General features: G+C 35.0%; 1 protein-coding gene and 1 long non-coding RNA gene across 3 annotated transcripts in view; one reads left to right on the top strand and one right to left on the bottom strand.

Moving 5' to 3' along the window:
- Window positions 1–5,769, top strand: part of LOC143644473 (uncharacterized) — a 34,804-nt gene extending 29,035 nt beyond the window's left edge. Inside the window, exons 4-5 of the long non-coding RNA XR_013156727.1 lie at window positions 2,024–2,053; window positions 4,595–5,769. This is a non-coding gene — a long non-coding RNA (uncharacterized LOC143644473). The remainder of the gene's footprint in view (window positions 1–2,023; window positions 2,054–4,594) is intronic.
- ACER3 (alkaline ceramidase 3) overlaps window positions 1–17,709 on the bottom strand; it is a 173,649-nt gene that overhangs the window by 3,377 nt on the left and 152,563 nt on the right. For both annotated transcript variants that reach the window (XM_077113516.1, XM_077113517.1), the window contains 3 exons: window positions 15,901–15,959; window positions 4,114–4,215; window positions 1,590–1,694 (listed from right to left, as the gene is read on the bottom strand). In XM_077113516.1, coding sequence (XP_076969631.1) covers window positions 1,590–1,694; window positions 4,114–4,215; window positions 15,901–15,959 — 266 coding nt within the window. The remainder of the gene's footprint in view (window positions 1–1,589; window positions 1,695–4,113; window positions 4,216–15,900; window positions 15,960–17,709) is intronic.

Genomic DNA, 17,709 nt, shown 5'->3' on the forward strand with positions numbered 1-17,709 from the left:
CAAACCAACAAAATCTCATGTCCTACCTGAGATTCCAAGTACTTATGGTGTTCAGTCAAACTATCTACATAAGTTATATTAGGAGATGCACTAGTCAAAATATAAATTTTGTAACAAATAAAACTTTTTTGCTTTAGTCTCACACATAAGGTGACATTTTAAAATATTAATTACCATTTTCAGCACCCTGCAATAATGACATTCCTTTGTTCTTCCTCATGCAAAAACATTTTTAAAATTGTATATTGTACATTTCACTATTATTATACACTCTAGGGATTCCTAGATTATACCATCTCAATCTTTAACGTCTATCTTTCTTTCTGAATATCCACCAATTTTACTACTTGCCAGCTTTACCATATCTTTCTTTCTTTCTACCTACCTACTTACCCGTCTGTCTGTCTAACTATCTATCTGTCTCTCTCCTCTACCTTTGTAATTAGATATGTCTAGTGTGCTATAGGCTGAGAATCCAAATAATCAATGTAGAAGGAGCTGCAAAAAGTAAAATATGTATGCTTAGAGTCAGGGTTTAAAGATCTTTTACATGATTAATAACCTTGACCTCTCTGTAGCATGAATTTCATGATTCTTATTGAGATGCCCAGAAGCTTTTTTTAAATATATAATTCCCAAGTAGTTAAATTTTTAGGTAATTCAGGTTGCCTGAATAAGTTGATCACAGATAGGTGAAATGCAAATGTTAGTTTGGGGAGGCATTCTAAAAATTTCACTTGAGAAGATTTTCACATTGGTTCAAAGGAAAATTTTCTGTCCCTTTTTACAAATATTTCTTGAGAAAAAAACAAAATTTGAGAATAAACATTAAACAGCCTGATACAACGGTAAAGAGATCATTATGTACATATTAATTCAAAATATTGATTAACAATATATATTAAGTGCTTACTATGTGCCAGGCATTGTTCTGAATGAGCATTTGGAAGTGTAGTAATGAAAAAGAACCTGCTTTCAAGGAACTTACATTCTGTTTGGGACGAGTAAACAAGTAAATATATATAAAACTAGTTATAAATGCCCTGAAGAAAAATAAGACATGGTAAAGGAAGAGAAAGTGATATGGGGGTATTATTTGGACAGTGATCAGAGAGCTCTGATTCTATTTTTGTTGTAAATGGCTTCACTCTAACAGACTTTATTAGGGAAGCAGGGGAAGAGAAGCAGCAACCAATTTATTTCAGGGAAGGAGAAAAATTAAATTGGTATTTCAGATGCTCAAGCCTTCCTAATTCCTTATGCAGGGGATCTGGCTGCTTCAAACAAACAAACCGTGTTCTCTATAAACAGTGATCCTGATCAACAAGAAACCAGAAATGTTTATGTCCTGCTGACATAATGGAGATTAGTGTTGTGCTTAGAATGCAGATTGTGTATCAGAGGTTAGGAGGAGAAAACCAAGCTTCAGAGAGATGAAGGGGCTTGCTTAAGGTCACACAGTGGCAGAGGCAAAGCTGGAACGTAAGTACCCGATTCTGTCCTTAACTTTTTGTATTTATACCATCCTATTTGAAGAGTAAAGAAAAAGGAAGGACCAATAGAAGGCTAAAAAAGTCTCTAATTCTTACCTGAAAAGGATGTGAAGATAAGAGCCAAGGCCAGTTAAAATATGCCACCACGCATGAAATTGTGTGGCAACACCTATGATAGGTGGCACCTTCTTTCGAAAGTTCCTGTGGAGAGGGGTAAAAATACAAACCACCATGTTAAATTTTTATTTATATAGTAAATGATGCTAGCAGTCTTGGAGCATTTTGAAAGCATGTCATTCTCAAATATTTAATTTCCTTAAGACTTCTACAGTCTGCTGCATTGTTTTCCGAAGTGCATTATGAGGAATAGTATTCCTAGAACCTTCCTAGCAGAGGTTCTATGAAGAAAGGGCTCTGTCAAATAAACATGGAGAGTTTATTTGCCCTCTTGGAGATTTGTAATGCCTATTAACAGATTAAAGGCTTTGAAATGCCCTATCTTAAATAAAATAGTTTTTTTTTTTTTTCAGTTAACCTAATCCATGGGACCCTTTTATCAGGTAACAACTATTTACACCTTGTGGCACTAATGTTTCCCGAAACACACTTTGAGAAAACTAGTCTAGTTAGCTGTCCATTCAAGAAACTAGATACATGCCTTTCCTAATGCCCTATATACAACCATCACCTTAGTACAGCACCATATAGTCTAAAAAGCACTTTTATATCTATTATTTCTCCTCAGTGATTCTTTGAGGTGGTTATTAGCTTTGTTTTACAGTTTAGGAATTTAGAATTCAGAGAGATTAACTGAACTGCCCAAGTCACTCAGCTAGAGGACAGCTGAGTCTCAAACTCTAGATCTTTTAAATATACCATGTCAATATTATCATTTATTTGAGGAGAAAAAAATGTGAAACACCAAATTATTTTTCTAGATATCCCCCTTTCTTTTTGAGACAATTACCACCTCTAAGAGCCTACTTTATTTCTTAGACTAGATTAGTGACTCTCATCCTCAGCAATGTAAAAACTACAGTGGGGATTCTGATAGATATAAATGATTCAGAACCACTCACTTCAATCTTAGTTTTCTAAGCAAACTGTATAACTTATCAGTCTACATTTACTTATTTAATTTTTTATTACAGAGAATTTCAAACATGTGCAAATGTAGACAAAATAATAATACTCATTAACAGCCTCAATAATGATCAACTTAAATCCAATCTTGTATCATCTACACTCTCATCTACTTCTCCCCTCCCAAATCACTTTGATGTAAATGCCAGATTTTATTGCATCTGTACACATTTCAATATTAAAATCTACATATAAACCAGAACATTTTTGTTTTTCAAAGACTTCAACAGCACACTTAGATATAATTTTAATGGCACTACAGTTCACTTTTTAGAAACAAGATTACTAAAATGTGAGAAGTAATAATGTACCAGTAATTATATAAATGGTTAAGTTTATAGATGTCACAGATGTTTCAAAAACTTTCATTTTAAATATTTTACTATGGAAAAATTTCAAATATATAGAAATATTTGCATTAGAGAGAAAGGTGTAATAAAACTCAATGTATCCATCACTCAGCTTCAAAATTATCTTCTTCTGGCCAATCTTGTTTATCTACAGGCCATTCCCTGAAACTGGACATTTTGAAGCAAATCCCAGACATTTTACCTTGAAATACTTCAGCATGCATCTCTAAAAGATGAAAATTGCTTTAAAACATAGCTAAAATACCATTTTCACATATAAGAAAATGAACAGTAATCCCCTTAATATCATCATATATCCAGTCATTGAATAAAGTTCCAGTTGTTTCATAATGTTTTCAATTGGTCTCTTTGAATCAGTATTCAAACAGGCCAACATTGTATTAGGTTGGGAGAGCTCCAAAGTCTTTTTAAATTTATTTTTCCCTCCTTCCTCCCCCGCTTCCTATCTGTAATTTATTTGTTGAAGAAACCAGCTCATTCATCCTGTAGATACCCCACAGTCTAGATTTTGCTTATTGCCTCCCTGTGGTGGTGCCCATATATTCCTGTGTTTACACAAAACTGCTAGCTCACAGAATTTTGAATTGGAAGGACCCATACATTCATTTTATGGAAATTGAGGGTTAGAATGATAAAGTATCCTAATGGCAGACTAGGGTCCAGAGACCTAAGTGTAGGATGCAGATTCCTTCAATACGTAATTACTGACAAGATGGTAAAAAAGAATGCTTACCTTCTCAGAAAATAATATTAAGCTTATCAAAGTACAAGTTTATAGACATGTATTTCATATGCTTATTACAAATCATTCTTATTTATTCAATAAAGCCGATAAAGCAAGTTTCAAAGACCTAATGAACATCTGATTATGTAATTCTGTGATGCATCAATAGAAAAAACAAGCTTACAGATGTTAGGAAATATTCTCAGGTCCAAACTTTTAGGTAATTAAAAAAGTTACTCCCAGAATTTAACTTTATTTGCTATATATATATTTTCAGTTTCAACAATGGCAAAATTCCTTCCAGGACACTAATAATTCTATATTCCTATATTTAATAGAATGCTTCCAAAAATATTTCTCAAGATATAAAAATATATCTTACCTCAGTGAATCACAAAAAATGTTATCTATGTTCCATAATAAAAATCCCAATAAAAATATGCCCAAAGATGTATAACCCAATCCTCTAAGCCATGGATAAACCCTGTGGGAAAAAAAGGAAAAGCAAAATAAAATTTTCTCAAGTTGTATCATGATCAGAGCTTTAAGTCATGGCTCTAATGAGAAGAAAGGGGTTTCATCTATATACAAAGCAAACCTATCTATTCAGTCCTCTAATATATTTGCTTACTGTATTTATACATTCTGAGAGAGACTGGGCCAACAAGACTTTGTGAAATATTATCAGAAAGGTAATGTGAAAGTACCCAATAACTTCTTTCAGTCCCACGGAAGAGGCAGGAGGATGGTAGAATATAATTAACATGATTGAGTCACCTGCTCTGTGTCAGGCACTGTAGTAAATTCTTTATATGGATAAGTAATCTTCAATTAACCCTGTGATTATTCTTTTCATTTCATAGCTGAGGAAACTGAAGCTTGGTGAATTACCCAAAATAAGAAGGGAGCAACTTATATCTTCTTTTTACATCTTTAATGAGGTATAAATGAATTGTGTTCAACTCCACATATTTAAAGTGTACTGTGTAATGGGTACCTCTGTATATACTCATGAAACCACCACCACAATCAAAATAATAAACGTATTCATCACTCCCAAAAGTTCGTGTTCCTTTGCAATCCATCTCTTATTTACTCCTTAACACCCTCCCTCACTCCCACAGGTCTTTCTGCTTTCTGTCACTGTAGCTTAGTTTGCATTTTTTAGAATGTTATACGTATGGAACCAGACATCAAGTACTGTTTTGTTTTGTTTTTTTGCATGGGCAGGCACTGGGAATTGAACTCGAGTCTCCTGCATGGCAGGCGAGAACTCTGCCTGCTGAGTCACCATGGCCTGCCCAGCATGTACTCTTTATTGTGGCTTCTTCTACTCAGTAAAATTATTTTGAGATTCATCCATGTTGTTATGTATATCAATAGTTCATTTCCTTTGCTGAGTAGTATTCCATTGTATGGATATAGCACAATTTCTTTATCTGTCTATCTGTTGTTAGACATTTTTGCTGTTTTCAGTTTTGACTTTTTCAAATAAAAGCAGCTGTGAACATTGATAAATAAGTCTTTGTATGGACATGTGCTTTCATTTCTCTCAGGTATAGCTAGGAGTGGAACGGCTGGATTTCATGATAGGTTTAACTTTTTAAGATACTGCCAGATTGTTTTTTAAGTGATTGTATATTTTTATAATCCCTCCAGCAGTGTATGAGCATTCCAGTGAATTGTTTCACAACATCATCAACACTTGGTATGGTCAGTCTTTTTCATTTTAGCTGTACTGGCCAGAATGAAGTGGCACCTTGTGGTTTTATTTTGCATTTCCCTAATGACTAATGGTGCTTAACATCTTTTCATGTGCTTTACTGATCTATATATCTTAATTGATGAAGTATTTGTTGAATCTTTTGCCCAATCAAAAAACACTGGACTATTTGCCTTCCTTTTATGGAGTTGTAAGAGTTCTTTCTATATTCTAGATGCAAGTCCTCTGTAGGATACACACACATATATATATATTTGAAGCTGAGAAAATATTTTATTGTATACATAAGAGAAATATATAGTCAAGTAAGATAAAACTAGCATTTTAAATTCTTAAATAATTTTAAGAATTATTTCTTAAATAATTCTTATGCCTTATGCCTTTCCTTATGCCTTAAAATAGTAATAGAATGAGTGTTCTTATTTCTCTGCATCCTCTCTAAAATTTATTATTTTTCTGTTTTATTTTTTAACTTTTTTTTTATTGTATAACATACATACAAAGCAAAGAAAGAAAAAAAAGAATAGTTTTCAAAGCACTCTTCAAAAAGTAATTACAGGACAGATCCCAGAGTTTCCCATGAGCTACCATACCATCATCTCAGATTTTTCCTTCTAGCTGCTCCAGAATATAGGAGGCTAGAAGGAATAAATATTTTTTTTATCATCACAATCGACTTGTTTCTTTTTGTGAAAAATAACATATATACAAAGAAGCAATAAATTTCAAAGCATAGAACAGATTTCAGAGTTTGGTATGGGTTATAATTCCACAATTTTAGGTTTTTACTTGTAGCTGCTCTAAGATACTGGAGACTAAAAGAGATACCAATTTAATGATTCAGCCATCATATTCGTTTGTTGAATCCTACCTTCTCTGTATAACTCCACCTTCACCTTTGATCTTTCTATCCCACTCTTTAGTGGTATTTGGGCTATGGCCATTCTAACTTTTTCATTTTAGAAGGGGATGTCAATAATATGGGATAGGGAGATGGAACTAGCTGATGTTCTGGAGAGGCTGGGCCTTCTAGGTTTCAGGACTTATCTAGTCTAGAACACGCCTAGAGGTTGTAGGTTTCTGGAAAGTTACTCTAGTGCATGGAACCTTTGTAGAATCTTATACATTGCCCTAGGTGTTCTTTAAGATTGGCTTGAATGGTTTTGGTTGGGGTTTGGCAAGTTATGATAAGTAGTAATGTCTAATTGAAGCTGTGTAAGAGTGACCTCAGTAGCCTCTCGACTCTATTTGAACTCTCTAAGCCACTGATACTCTATTAGTTATACTTCTTTTCCCCCTTTTGGTCAGGATGGAATTGTTGATCCCATAGTGCCAGGGTCAGATTCATCCCTGGGAATCATTTCCCAAGCTTCCAGGGAGACTTTTCCCAGATGTCATGTCCCATGTAGTGGAGAGGGCAGTGATTTCAGTTACAGAGCTGGGTGTAGAGAGTAAGGCCACAACTGAGCAACAACAGACGTCCTCCAGAAGTAACTCTTAGGCATACCTATAGGTAGGCTAAGCTTCTCCGCTACCTACATAAGCTTCACAAGAGTAAGCTTCAAGATCAAGAGCTTGGCCTATTGACTTGGGTGTCCCTAATGTTTGACACAGTATCAGGGGATTCCCTGATGGTACAGTTTAATGTTCCCTATTTTTTCTCCCATTCCTCAGGGGTCTTTGCCACTACTTTTTGATTACCTGCTTAACATATTCTAGGATGTATCCAGGCATTACATTAAGCTATACAGGATTAAAGGCCCTCATTCTTATTCTGGGCTCCTTGTGTTTCAGCTGTTCAAATGAGTTATTCAGACAGGTTGAGTTAGATTATGTGTGTGGTAGTTAGATTCAGTTGTCAACTTGGCCAGGTGAAAGCACCTAGTTCTGTTGTTGTGGACATGAGCCAATGGTAGGTGCATCTCATCTGTTGCTAATTACATCCGCAGTCGGCTAGGAGGTGTGTCTGCTGCAATGAGTGACGTTTAACTTAATTGGCTTGTGCTTAAATGAGAGAACGCAATGTAGCACAGTCTAGCAGCTTGGCATTCCTCATCTCAGCACTTGCAGCTCAGCCCGGGCCCTTGGAGATGGAGAAAGAAATCACCCCGGGAAAGTTGTTGGAACCCAGGGGCCTGGAGAGAAGACCAGCAGAGACCATCCTGTGCCTTCCACGTAAGAAAAGAGCCTCAGTGGAAAGTTAGCTGCCTTTCCTCTGAAGAACCAACAAAATAAATCCCCTTTTATTAAAAGCCAATCCGTCTCTGGTGTGTTGCATTCCAGCAGCTAGCAAACCAGAACAATGTGCTATAGAAAATTTAGGTTCTGGACAAAATAAACCTTCCTTTGGTCTCAAAGAGTAGGTGCAGTTCTAAAATGCAGACAGTGTCTTCCTTACCCCTGTGTTCTGAATTAACTTAATCTTGACCTGACTGGCTTCATTCTTATCTCTAAATACCAGTTTACAGATATATAAAACACTTTGTAGGATATATACTTTAAAAATATTTTTGCCAAGTTTATGACTGCTTTCATTTTCTTAACAGTGTCTTCTGAAGAGCAAAACTTTTAAAATTCTAATAAAGTTCAACTTATCAATTTTTTTCTTTCACAGGTTGTACTACTTGTGTCCTATTTATAATAAATCTTTGCCTACCCCAGAGATGTAGATTTCACCTATATTTTCTTCATGAAGTTTTTATTATAATGTTGGCATTTATATTTAGGGATACGATCCATTCATTTTGGGAGTAGTATGAGGTAAGAGTTGAAGTTTATTTTTTTTCCTTAAGAATATTCAGTTGTTGCAGCATAGTTTGTTGGGAAAAAAAATTATCCTTTATCCACTGAATTACCTTGGTACACATGCTGAAAATCAGGTAAGTATTTATTTGTGGATGCTCTATTCTTTTCTATTGATATATATTACAGCCAACTACTGTGTTCTGGCTCTGTGTGTTGCTTTGATAAATCTAATACCATTCTGCATCCTGATCCTTTGTAAGTAAGTATACCTGCCTCCCAATTCTAAAAACATGTAGAATTTTCCTTATTCTAGCATTCTGGAATTCATAAGGCTAAACATTCGCATGGATCTAATTCCATCCATTGTGCTGTATATCCTGTGGGCTCTTTCAATCTAATAACTCATATTCTTCATTTGTAGGATATTTTTTTGCATTATTTTGGTGATGATTTCCTCCCTTCCATTTTCTGTCTCCCTCCCCTTTTTTTATGCTGATTCTTCTAATATTCCTATCAAGTCTCTTCTATTCTTCCATTTCTTTCTGTTTTGTTCTCTATTCAGATGGCTTCTTTAACTGTCAGTCCTCAATTGAATTTTTCATTTTATCATATTTTTAATTTCTAAGATATTTTTCTTAATGTTTTTTAAAGCATGCTATTCTTGATTTCATAAATAGAGTGTATCTTTAGGAATACTAATGAATTAATGATATTTGTTGTTTCTAAAATTTTTTTCCTGCATAAGTTGTTTCCCCTAAGTTGAATGATGCTGAAGGAGGTAATCTCTCATATCTATCATATGTGAGGAAGATTTCCTTTTATTTACCCTGCCTGGTGTTTGCTGTTATTCTTGAAGCTGAAGAGCTACATCTTTTATCAATTTTAGAATTTTTTCACTTATCTTTTTTTATTAGAGAAGTTAGATTTAAAAAAAATTCTCTTTGAATACTTCGTTTTCCCAATTTTTACTAATCTCTCCTGTTAGAACTGCAATTAGACATGTGATTTCTCTGCTATGCTTTCTGGCTTTTTTCTTTAACTGTCTTCTAATTTAATAATTCTCCTTTCACTGTGTCTTATCTACTTTTACATTTTTTTTGGGGGGGGGGGGTGCATGGTCCAGGAATTGAACCTGGGTCTCTCACATGGAAGGTGAACATTCTACCACTGAACCACCCGTGTACTCTCTATTTTACTTTTTAAAAAATTACAGTAATGGTATTTTTTTTAACTTTTTAAATTGTATAGTATAACATACATACAAAGCAAAGAAATAAAAAAGTAATAGTTTTCAAAGCACTCTTCAGAAAGTGGTTACAGGATAGAATCCCAGAATTTGTCATGGGCTACCATACAATCCTCTCATAAGTAATAGTACTTTTTTAAGGCCAGAAGTTCTTGTATTCTTTTTCAAATCTGTCTTTTCATTTTTTATAATCTCCTGTTCCTTGCTCACATTTCCATTCTCTCTCTTATTTTATTACACATTTTCTAAATAGTTACTTTATTACTTTAAATTCATCTGATATGGAGAATTTAATTCTGTTTATTGTTTCTGCTGTCTTCTGTTTATTGCGGCTTATTTTCTCCTTTGTTTTTGGAACTGCTGATTACATGCTCATGTTTGATCTTCAAATGAGGAAATCCTGAGGATTAAGGTGCAATTCTTTGAAGATCATTTGCTTTTGCTTCTCTCAGATACCCTGGAGCTCTACTTTTGAAGTTGGATCAATTTGAGTTAATTTTATGCCTTGTGATTTCAGACAATGAAAGTAATGTACATTAAAATCCCAAACCTGTGTGAAAGCAGTGATTACAAATTCTCTGGAGAGTTGTCATTCCTACTAAAAACTGAGAGTGAAAGACAAATTACTTTGTCACCTCCTGGTACTGTAGAATAAAGTTTTTTCTAGCCTCGTCCTTCACTGACAATATACCTCTTTGATAGTCCTGGCTGTATGTATATGGATATAGTAGTGGTAACAATTCCAACTGCCCCTCATAAACATGCCCATCTGGAACATAAAAAGACAATGGAAACGTTGTCTTTAATCTTCTCATAATCAAACTGAAGAGGCCCTGGTTTCTTGTTATCTGCAAATGTCCTCAAATTGGCTGTTGCTGGGGACTGAATTATATAACCCAGAAAAACAAGTTCTTAATCTATTCCTGTGGGTATGAACCCATTGCATATAGGAACTCTTGAAAATATTATTTTTAGTTACGTTGTGGCCAGGTGAATCAATTGGATTACTGGAGTCCATTATAAGCACAATGAAATTCACACAGAGAGAGAAAGCCACAGGGAGAAGCTGGAAGTCATCGGAACCCAGAGGAGAAGGGAGAATACATTGTCATGCATATTGCTATGGGACAGGAAACCCAAGGACAAAACAAGGGTCACTGGCAGCCAGCTGCAGAAAGCTACTATCTTTGGGGAGAAAGCATTGTCTTGCTGATGCCTCAATTTTGGATTTTTCCTAGCCTCAAAACTGTAAGCCAATATATTCCTGTTCTTTTTAAGTCAACCCATTGTGTGGTATTTGTTGTTGCGGCCAGGAAACTAGGCAGAAATGATTATTCTAGTTTGCAGCTTCTTTGGGCTTGACCCTCTGGAGTTTTCTTTATTTTCTTTGATTTCAGGTAGGCATTTAAAAGGTTTATTTTGGTTCTATTTTATCTAGATTTCTAGGTGCTTTTATTACAGGAGGGATTTTTCAGATACCTAGGCAAATATACAAAAAATAAGAAACCCCAGACATTTTAGAGTTTTAATTTAATTAAAAAAAAACTTTTTGGGTTTCAAGTATTACCAGTGACTTTGGGAAGCCCAGAGTCTAGTTAGACAGATAAGTAATTAATGAACAATGCTAAATGAAATAACCACTAATTGGTGATAAAAGAAAGAAGCTGTGGCAAGGCAGGCAGAAGAAAAAGATGTTTCTATTTCAAAGGATGACCATTGTTAAGTACTTTTACATGTGTGTCATTTGTTTCGAAAAGTAGTAGTATCCTGTCTTTAGACTTGATTTAAGGTAAAGTCTTTGCTTTATGTTGCTTTATAGTTCTAGGTACCTAGAATTAAAAATAAAAAAGAAAAGAATAAACCAGGGGACTTCTGCTTTTGGGAAAATAGAGACTTACTTTCCCTATTCTTTCTGCTAAGTACAACTAAATTATATATAAAACAAACATAAGAAACTCTGAAAGGTGCAAGAACATGTGGACAGCTAGACATTTCAGGACCTACAGAACAACAGGTGATGAGTTCCATGGGTTTTTGTTTTGATTTACATATTGCAGACTCGGAACTGAAGAAGGCAGCAACCCAGAAACGCTACTAGGCACAACAAAACACATCCCCATGAAAACATGTTCTCTCTAGCCAAAGAACCCGGAAAGGGACAGCCTGGCAAGAGAGAAAACTTTACATTGCACTCCAGATGAACGCTGTAGGAAAAAAACTGGCCTGACTTTGACCCATGTCAGCAAACGCTGAGTGGTGAGTCTATCTAAGAAGGTGTCCGAAATCCATGTCAGGTCAGGAAGGCCAAGCACAGAGGAACCAGGAACTTTTTCCCACCTGACTGTAAGAGTTCTCAGTTCCCTTCATCTATCCCATGATGAAATAACAAGGCACTTCTCCCCGTCTCCGATGGGGTGGTGTCCGAGTCAGAACATTTACCAGTCCTAGCAGCCACACCACCAGGCTGTCAGTAGAAGCCCTGTGGCGAGGAATAACTAGGTGCTCCTGCCTCTCCCAGCCTGGGTGGTACCAGCAGATGTCCGACAGAGAGCCATAACTTGCACCCGGGCCCTGCAGTAATGAGGAACCCCTTTGCCCGCCACTAGGTACAACAGAGGCCAAGCAAGGAACCTGGATTTATACCCATACTTGGCAGAAATGAGGTGGCACTCAAAGATCTGTGAGACTATACAACAAAATGTTCATGAGATTAGTGTACCAGAAGGAGAGGAGAAAGAATGCAGGGCTGAAAAAGTAACTGAAGAAATAATGGCTGAAAACTTCCAAATTTGGAAAAAAGGCATAAACCTAAATTCAAATAGCTGAGCAAACCCCAAATAGGATAAACGCAAAGAAATCCACATCAAAACACACCACAGTCAAACTTCTATCAATTAAGGTACAAAGGCAAAGCAGTGAGAAATAACATTTTACCTACAGGGAAAAACCAATTCAAAAGAGATGATTTCTTATCAGAAAACTTGAAGGCCAAGGAAGTGCTACATTTTCAAGATCTGTAAAAAAAAGAATAAATTCAAAGCAGCAGAAGGAAGGAAATAATACAAGAGCTGAAATTAAAGAAACTGAAACAGGAAAAATAGGGGGAATCAATGAAACAAAAAGCTGTTTTTTAAATAAAATTGATACACCTTTAACAAGACCACCCCCCACCTCCACACACACGCGTGCGCGCGCACACACACACACACCAAAAAAGAGAGAGAGAACACACATTACTGTCAGGACTGAAATGGGATGTCACTATAGTCCCTGAAAATATCAGAAGGAAAATAAAAGAATATTATGAACAATTTTACACATATAAATTTGACAACTTGGATGAAACGGACCAATGCCTCAAAAAAAACCACAAATTATCAGAGCTCACCCAATATCAAGTAGATAATTTGGATAGTCCTATAACTATTAAAGAAATTGAATTTGTAATTTAAAAATTGTCTAGAAATAACTCACCAGGCCCAGATGGCTTTACTGATGAATTCTACCAAAAGTTTGAAGAAAAACACAGCAATTCCACATAAACACTTCCAGAAAATAGAAGAGAAGGGAACATTTCCCAGTTCATTTTATGAAGCCAGTATTGCCCTGATATCAAAATCTGACAGTACAGAAAAATAAAACAACAGGCCAATATACCTCATGAATATTGATGCAAAAATCCTTAACACAATTTTAACAAGTGAAATTCAGTAAAGTATGATTCATCAAGACTAGATAGGTTTTATTCTAGAATGCAAGAATGGTTCATATTTGAAAATATATCAATGCAATCCAATATATTAACAGCTAAAAAAAGAAAACACATCATTTCAACTGATACAGAAAAAGCATTTAACAAAATTAATACTAACTCATCATAAAAAATTCATAAAATTAAAAACAGAGAGAAACTTACTCAACTTGATAAAGAGCTTCTACAAAAAAAACCTATAGCTCAAGACTTAAGCTTTTGCCCTAAGATCAAGCAAGGATGTCTGTGCGCACCACTATTAGTACAGGTGTGGAAGTTCTAATCAGGACAATAAAGTAAGAAAAGGAAAAACACACGAGAAAGGAAGGAATATAACTGTCCCTATCTGCAGATGCAATGATTGTCTACACAGAAATTCCCCATGAATCTACACGCACACACAAAAAAAACCGTAGTTCTAAATAGGTGAGTTCAGTAAGGTGGCAGAATAAAAGATAAACTTTCTATATAGTATCAATGAACCTGTGGACGTTGAAATTTAGAAGTACGGAGCAATTTATAGTAACTTAAAAATGAAATACTTAGGTGTAAATCTAACACATGAATAGCTTGTATGCTGAAAACTACAAAATGCTGATCAGAGAAACCAAAGGTCTAAATCAAGAGAGAGTATACCAGTTTATGGACTGGAAGACTCAGCACAGTAAAGATGTCAATTCTTCCCACATTGATCTGCAGGATTAACACAATTCCTATCAAAATCCAAAGACTTTAAATATAGACAGTATTATTCCAAAATTTATATGAGGAAAGGTAAAGGAATCTGAAAACCTAAAATAATTTTGATAAAGAAGAATGAAGTGGGAGAAATTCTATGTGATTTGAAGACTCATACAGCTACAGTAATCAAGACTCTGGTACTGGTGGAGGGATATAGATCAACAGCACAGAACAAAGAGTCCAGAAATAGACTCATACAAATATAGCCAAATAACTTTTGACAAAAGTACAAAAGCAATTCAATGGAGAAAGTATAAAGCGTCCTGGAGAAATTGGACATCCACAGGCCAAAAAAAAAAGAGAGCCTCAACCTAAGCCTTATACTTTATATAAAAATTAATTTAAAATTAATCAGGGACTTAAATGTGAAACTATACAAATTTAAGGAAAAACAGAACAAATCTTTGGGATCTAAGGCCAGGCATAGAATTCTTAGACTTGACATTAAAGCATGACCCATGACAAGAAAACTGATAAATTGAACCTCATCAAAATTAAAAACTTTTGTTCTGTGAACCACCCTATGAAGAAGTTGAAAGACAAAGTACAGACCAGGAGAAAATATCTGCAAATCACATTATCTGACAGAGCACCAGTATTTAGAATACATGAAGTCTAAACAACTATGAGAATGGCTAAAACATTTAAAGCCTGTGAAAACACCAAATGCTAGTACAGATGTGGAGGAACTGCATACACTGCTGGTGGGAATGTAAAATTGTACAGCCTCTCTGGAAAATAGTCTGGCTGTTTTTACAAAACTAAACATATCATTACTATATAGCCTAGTCAATTTACTCCTTTGCATTTATTTCAGAGAAATAAAAACTTACCTTCACACAAAACCTGAACATAAGTGTTCATAGAAGATTTACTCACAATAGCCAAGAACTGAAAACAACCTAGATGTTCTTCAATGGGGGAATGGTTAAACTGTGGTACAACCATACCATGGACTACTACTACTCAGCAATAAAAAGAAATGAATGATTAATACAGTCAACAACTTGGATGACTCTCCAGAGAATTGTGCTGAGTGCAAAATGCCAATTCCAAGTTATATATTGTTTTATTCCATTTATATAACATTCTTGAAATGGTAAATTATAGAAATGGAGAGTAGATGAGTGACTGCCAGGGGTTAAGGACACAGAGGGCGGGAGATGGTGGGCAGGGGATGGGGGACAGGGGTGGGAGGGAAGTGAGCGTGGCTTTAAAAGGGCAACCCAGGAATCACTGTGTGATAAAACTGTTCTGTATTTTTTACTGTATCAATGTCAAATTCTGGTTGTGTTGTTGTTGTTTATAGTTTCACAAGATGTAACCTTTGGAGGAAATGGGGTAAAGGGTACATGGGATATCTGTATTATTTCTGGCAAATGCATGTACTTCCACCATTATCTCAGAATAAAATACTTAATTAAAAAAAGAAACTCACAAATCATACTACTTATTTACTGAGCACCTGCTATTTGGCCAGGCATTATTTAATATATTCTCTTATTTAATCTTCACAAATGCCATAAAAATTACGTTTGGTTCCCTAATGTTGCATGGAATACTAATTTTTTGTGACAGTAGTAGCTTTCCCTGAGACTACAGGTGTGCCCTAATCAAGCAGGCTTCCAAAACATAAAAACAAAATGTTTTTTTACTGTGAAATTTTTTAATGCCTTTACTATAGTAACGTACCTTAAAATTTTCAAAAAGAGGCCATATACCCAGCTTTCCTCAAGTTTTTTTTTTTTAATTTTGTAACTTGCATTTTTCATGTGATGCCTATTGACTTGCTTGAAGAACTTGAATTCCTTACTATATACTATAATAAATGTTGGGTTCTAGTTTTCTATCAACATACCTGATGGAGCTGGGTTTTTATGTGTTATTTCAATTTAGGCTATAGGTTACTGTTACAAGTCTGAATAGACTGTATTCATAGTGTTGCTGATCCCAAACCACTTACCATGTAACAATATAAATAGACCGTAGTACTAATGTGAAGACCAACATTCCATACATGACCTGAATAGGAAAGGAAAATAAAATTAGTAAGATCATTATTCTTTGGAAAAGAAAGTGTATTTTGTCCACAAAAACAGCCCTCCTGACTAAATGTAAACATTTACTACTCCCATTACATTTTAAAGAGCACAATCTTAAAAAAAAAATTAGTCATGTAATTCAGATTCATGTCAACCTCTGAGGAGTAATCAAGAGCCTGACTGTGAATAACTAATTCCATAAGTCCCAGGTCAATTTTAATTTAATTTAAATTCAATTCTCAATGATTAGATTAAGTTTTACGTAGCTCTTAAAATCTGAACAAATTCTGTAATTCACAAGCCCTTGCTCTCTTCCTTCCCTTTGGTTTTGTTTTCAGTAAATGGCTGTGCTTTCCATTATACAGAAAAGTACAACCCTGAACTCTTGAAACTTCTCCTAAATGTCTGTGCATACGCGTCTTCCTCCTGCATCCTTTCTCCCTTCCTTAGTCTCCAAAGGAAGAGGAACCTACATCTTGACTAAGGCTAAATTCTATTCCTGTGTCCTTACTCTTTATGCTCCCATATGTCCCTAGACCTGCTCTATCAATTACCCTCTCTTCTATACTGTGCATTTGATGGGTATTACTACTTGGAGAGTTGATCTTGGGAGGAAAATTTAACCTTTAAAAGTGTGAAATGTTAAATACAAAATTGCATAAAACACAAATATGCATTTTAACAAATAATTATAAAGCCACTAGCTGGGAAAGCACCACCCAGGCCAGGAGCTGGACCACTGTCAATACCTCGGAAGCACTGCATGCGTCTTCCCAGTCACAACCCTCTCCCTTTCCTAAAGCAGATCACTCTTATAACAAACATTTTCTTGCTTTCTTTATATATTTACTAACTTAGACTGGGTGCCTAAACATGCTATTTTGAGTAATATTATTTTGAAATTTTATGTAAATAGAATAATATTGTAAGCATTCTTTGTCGTCTTGGCTTTTAAGATTCAGTTTCTTGTTGCATGCAGCTGTGGTTTATTCATTTTTGATGTTATATACTATTTAAGTGGATGAAAATACATTTAGCCATTCTGCTGGTGGGATTTTTGGATTGTTGCTAGCTTTAACTGCTGTGAACATTCTTATTCCCATATACACATGTCCATGAATTTCTCTAGGTTATGTGCCTAAGAATGTAACTGCTGGGTTAGAGTGTATTCTCAAAATTTCTAAAAAGGCTAAACTGTTTTCCAAAGTGGTTTTACCAACGTCCATTCCAACCAAGTGTGGATGGACATTTCTGTTGCTCCATATATTAACCAATACATGATATAGTCAGACTTCTAAATTTTTGTCAGCCCATCTGGTTTTTAATATGTATTTCTCTGATTATGTGTTGAATATTGTGTCTTATGTTTACTGGCCATTTGGTTTTCTATTCAGTTGTCCGTCATTTTATTTTTCTTATTTTTAGTTTTTTAACTAAAAAACTTTAAAAATTGAAATGTCACACATATACTGCACACAGACTCAAACAGTTCCAAAGAAAAAAGTTTTGTACTGCTCTTGTAAATTTCCCATATGTTTCATTTGGTTTAAAAATTTTAAATAAATTTAAAAATAAAGGAAAAATTCCATTCTAACCCACTAGAACTAATTATTTGCTTCATACTCTATTCACACTCTAACCTCCAGAGGGAGCTCAAGCCTTTCATTCTAGAAGACAAGCACTTGGTTCACTGGTGATCTAGAACAGTTCAAAGTGAGAGATCTGTTAAG

This window comes from Tamandua tetradactyla, chromosome 8, assembly GCF_023851605.1.
Source record: "Tamandua tetradactyla isolate mTamTet1 chromosome 8, mTamTet1.pri, whole genome shotgun sequence".
In the NCBI taxonomy this organism is placed as follows: Eukaryota; Metazoa; Chordata; class Mammalia; order Pilosa; family Myrmecophagidae; genus Tamandua; species Tamandua tetradactyla.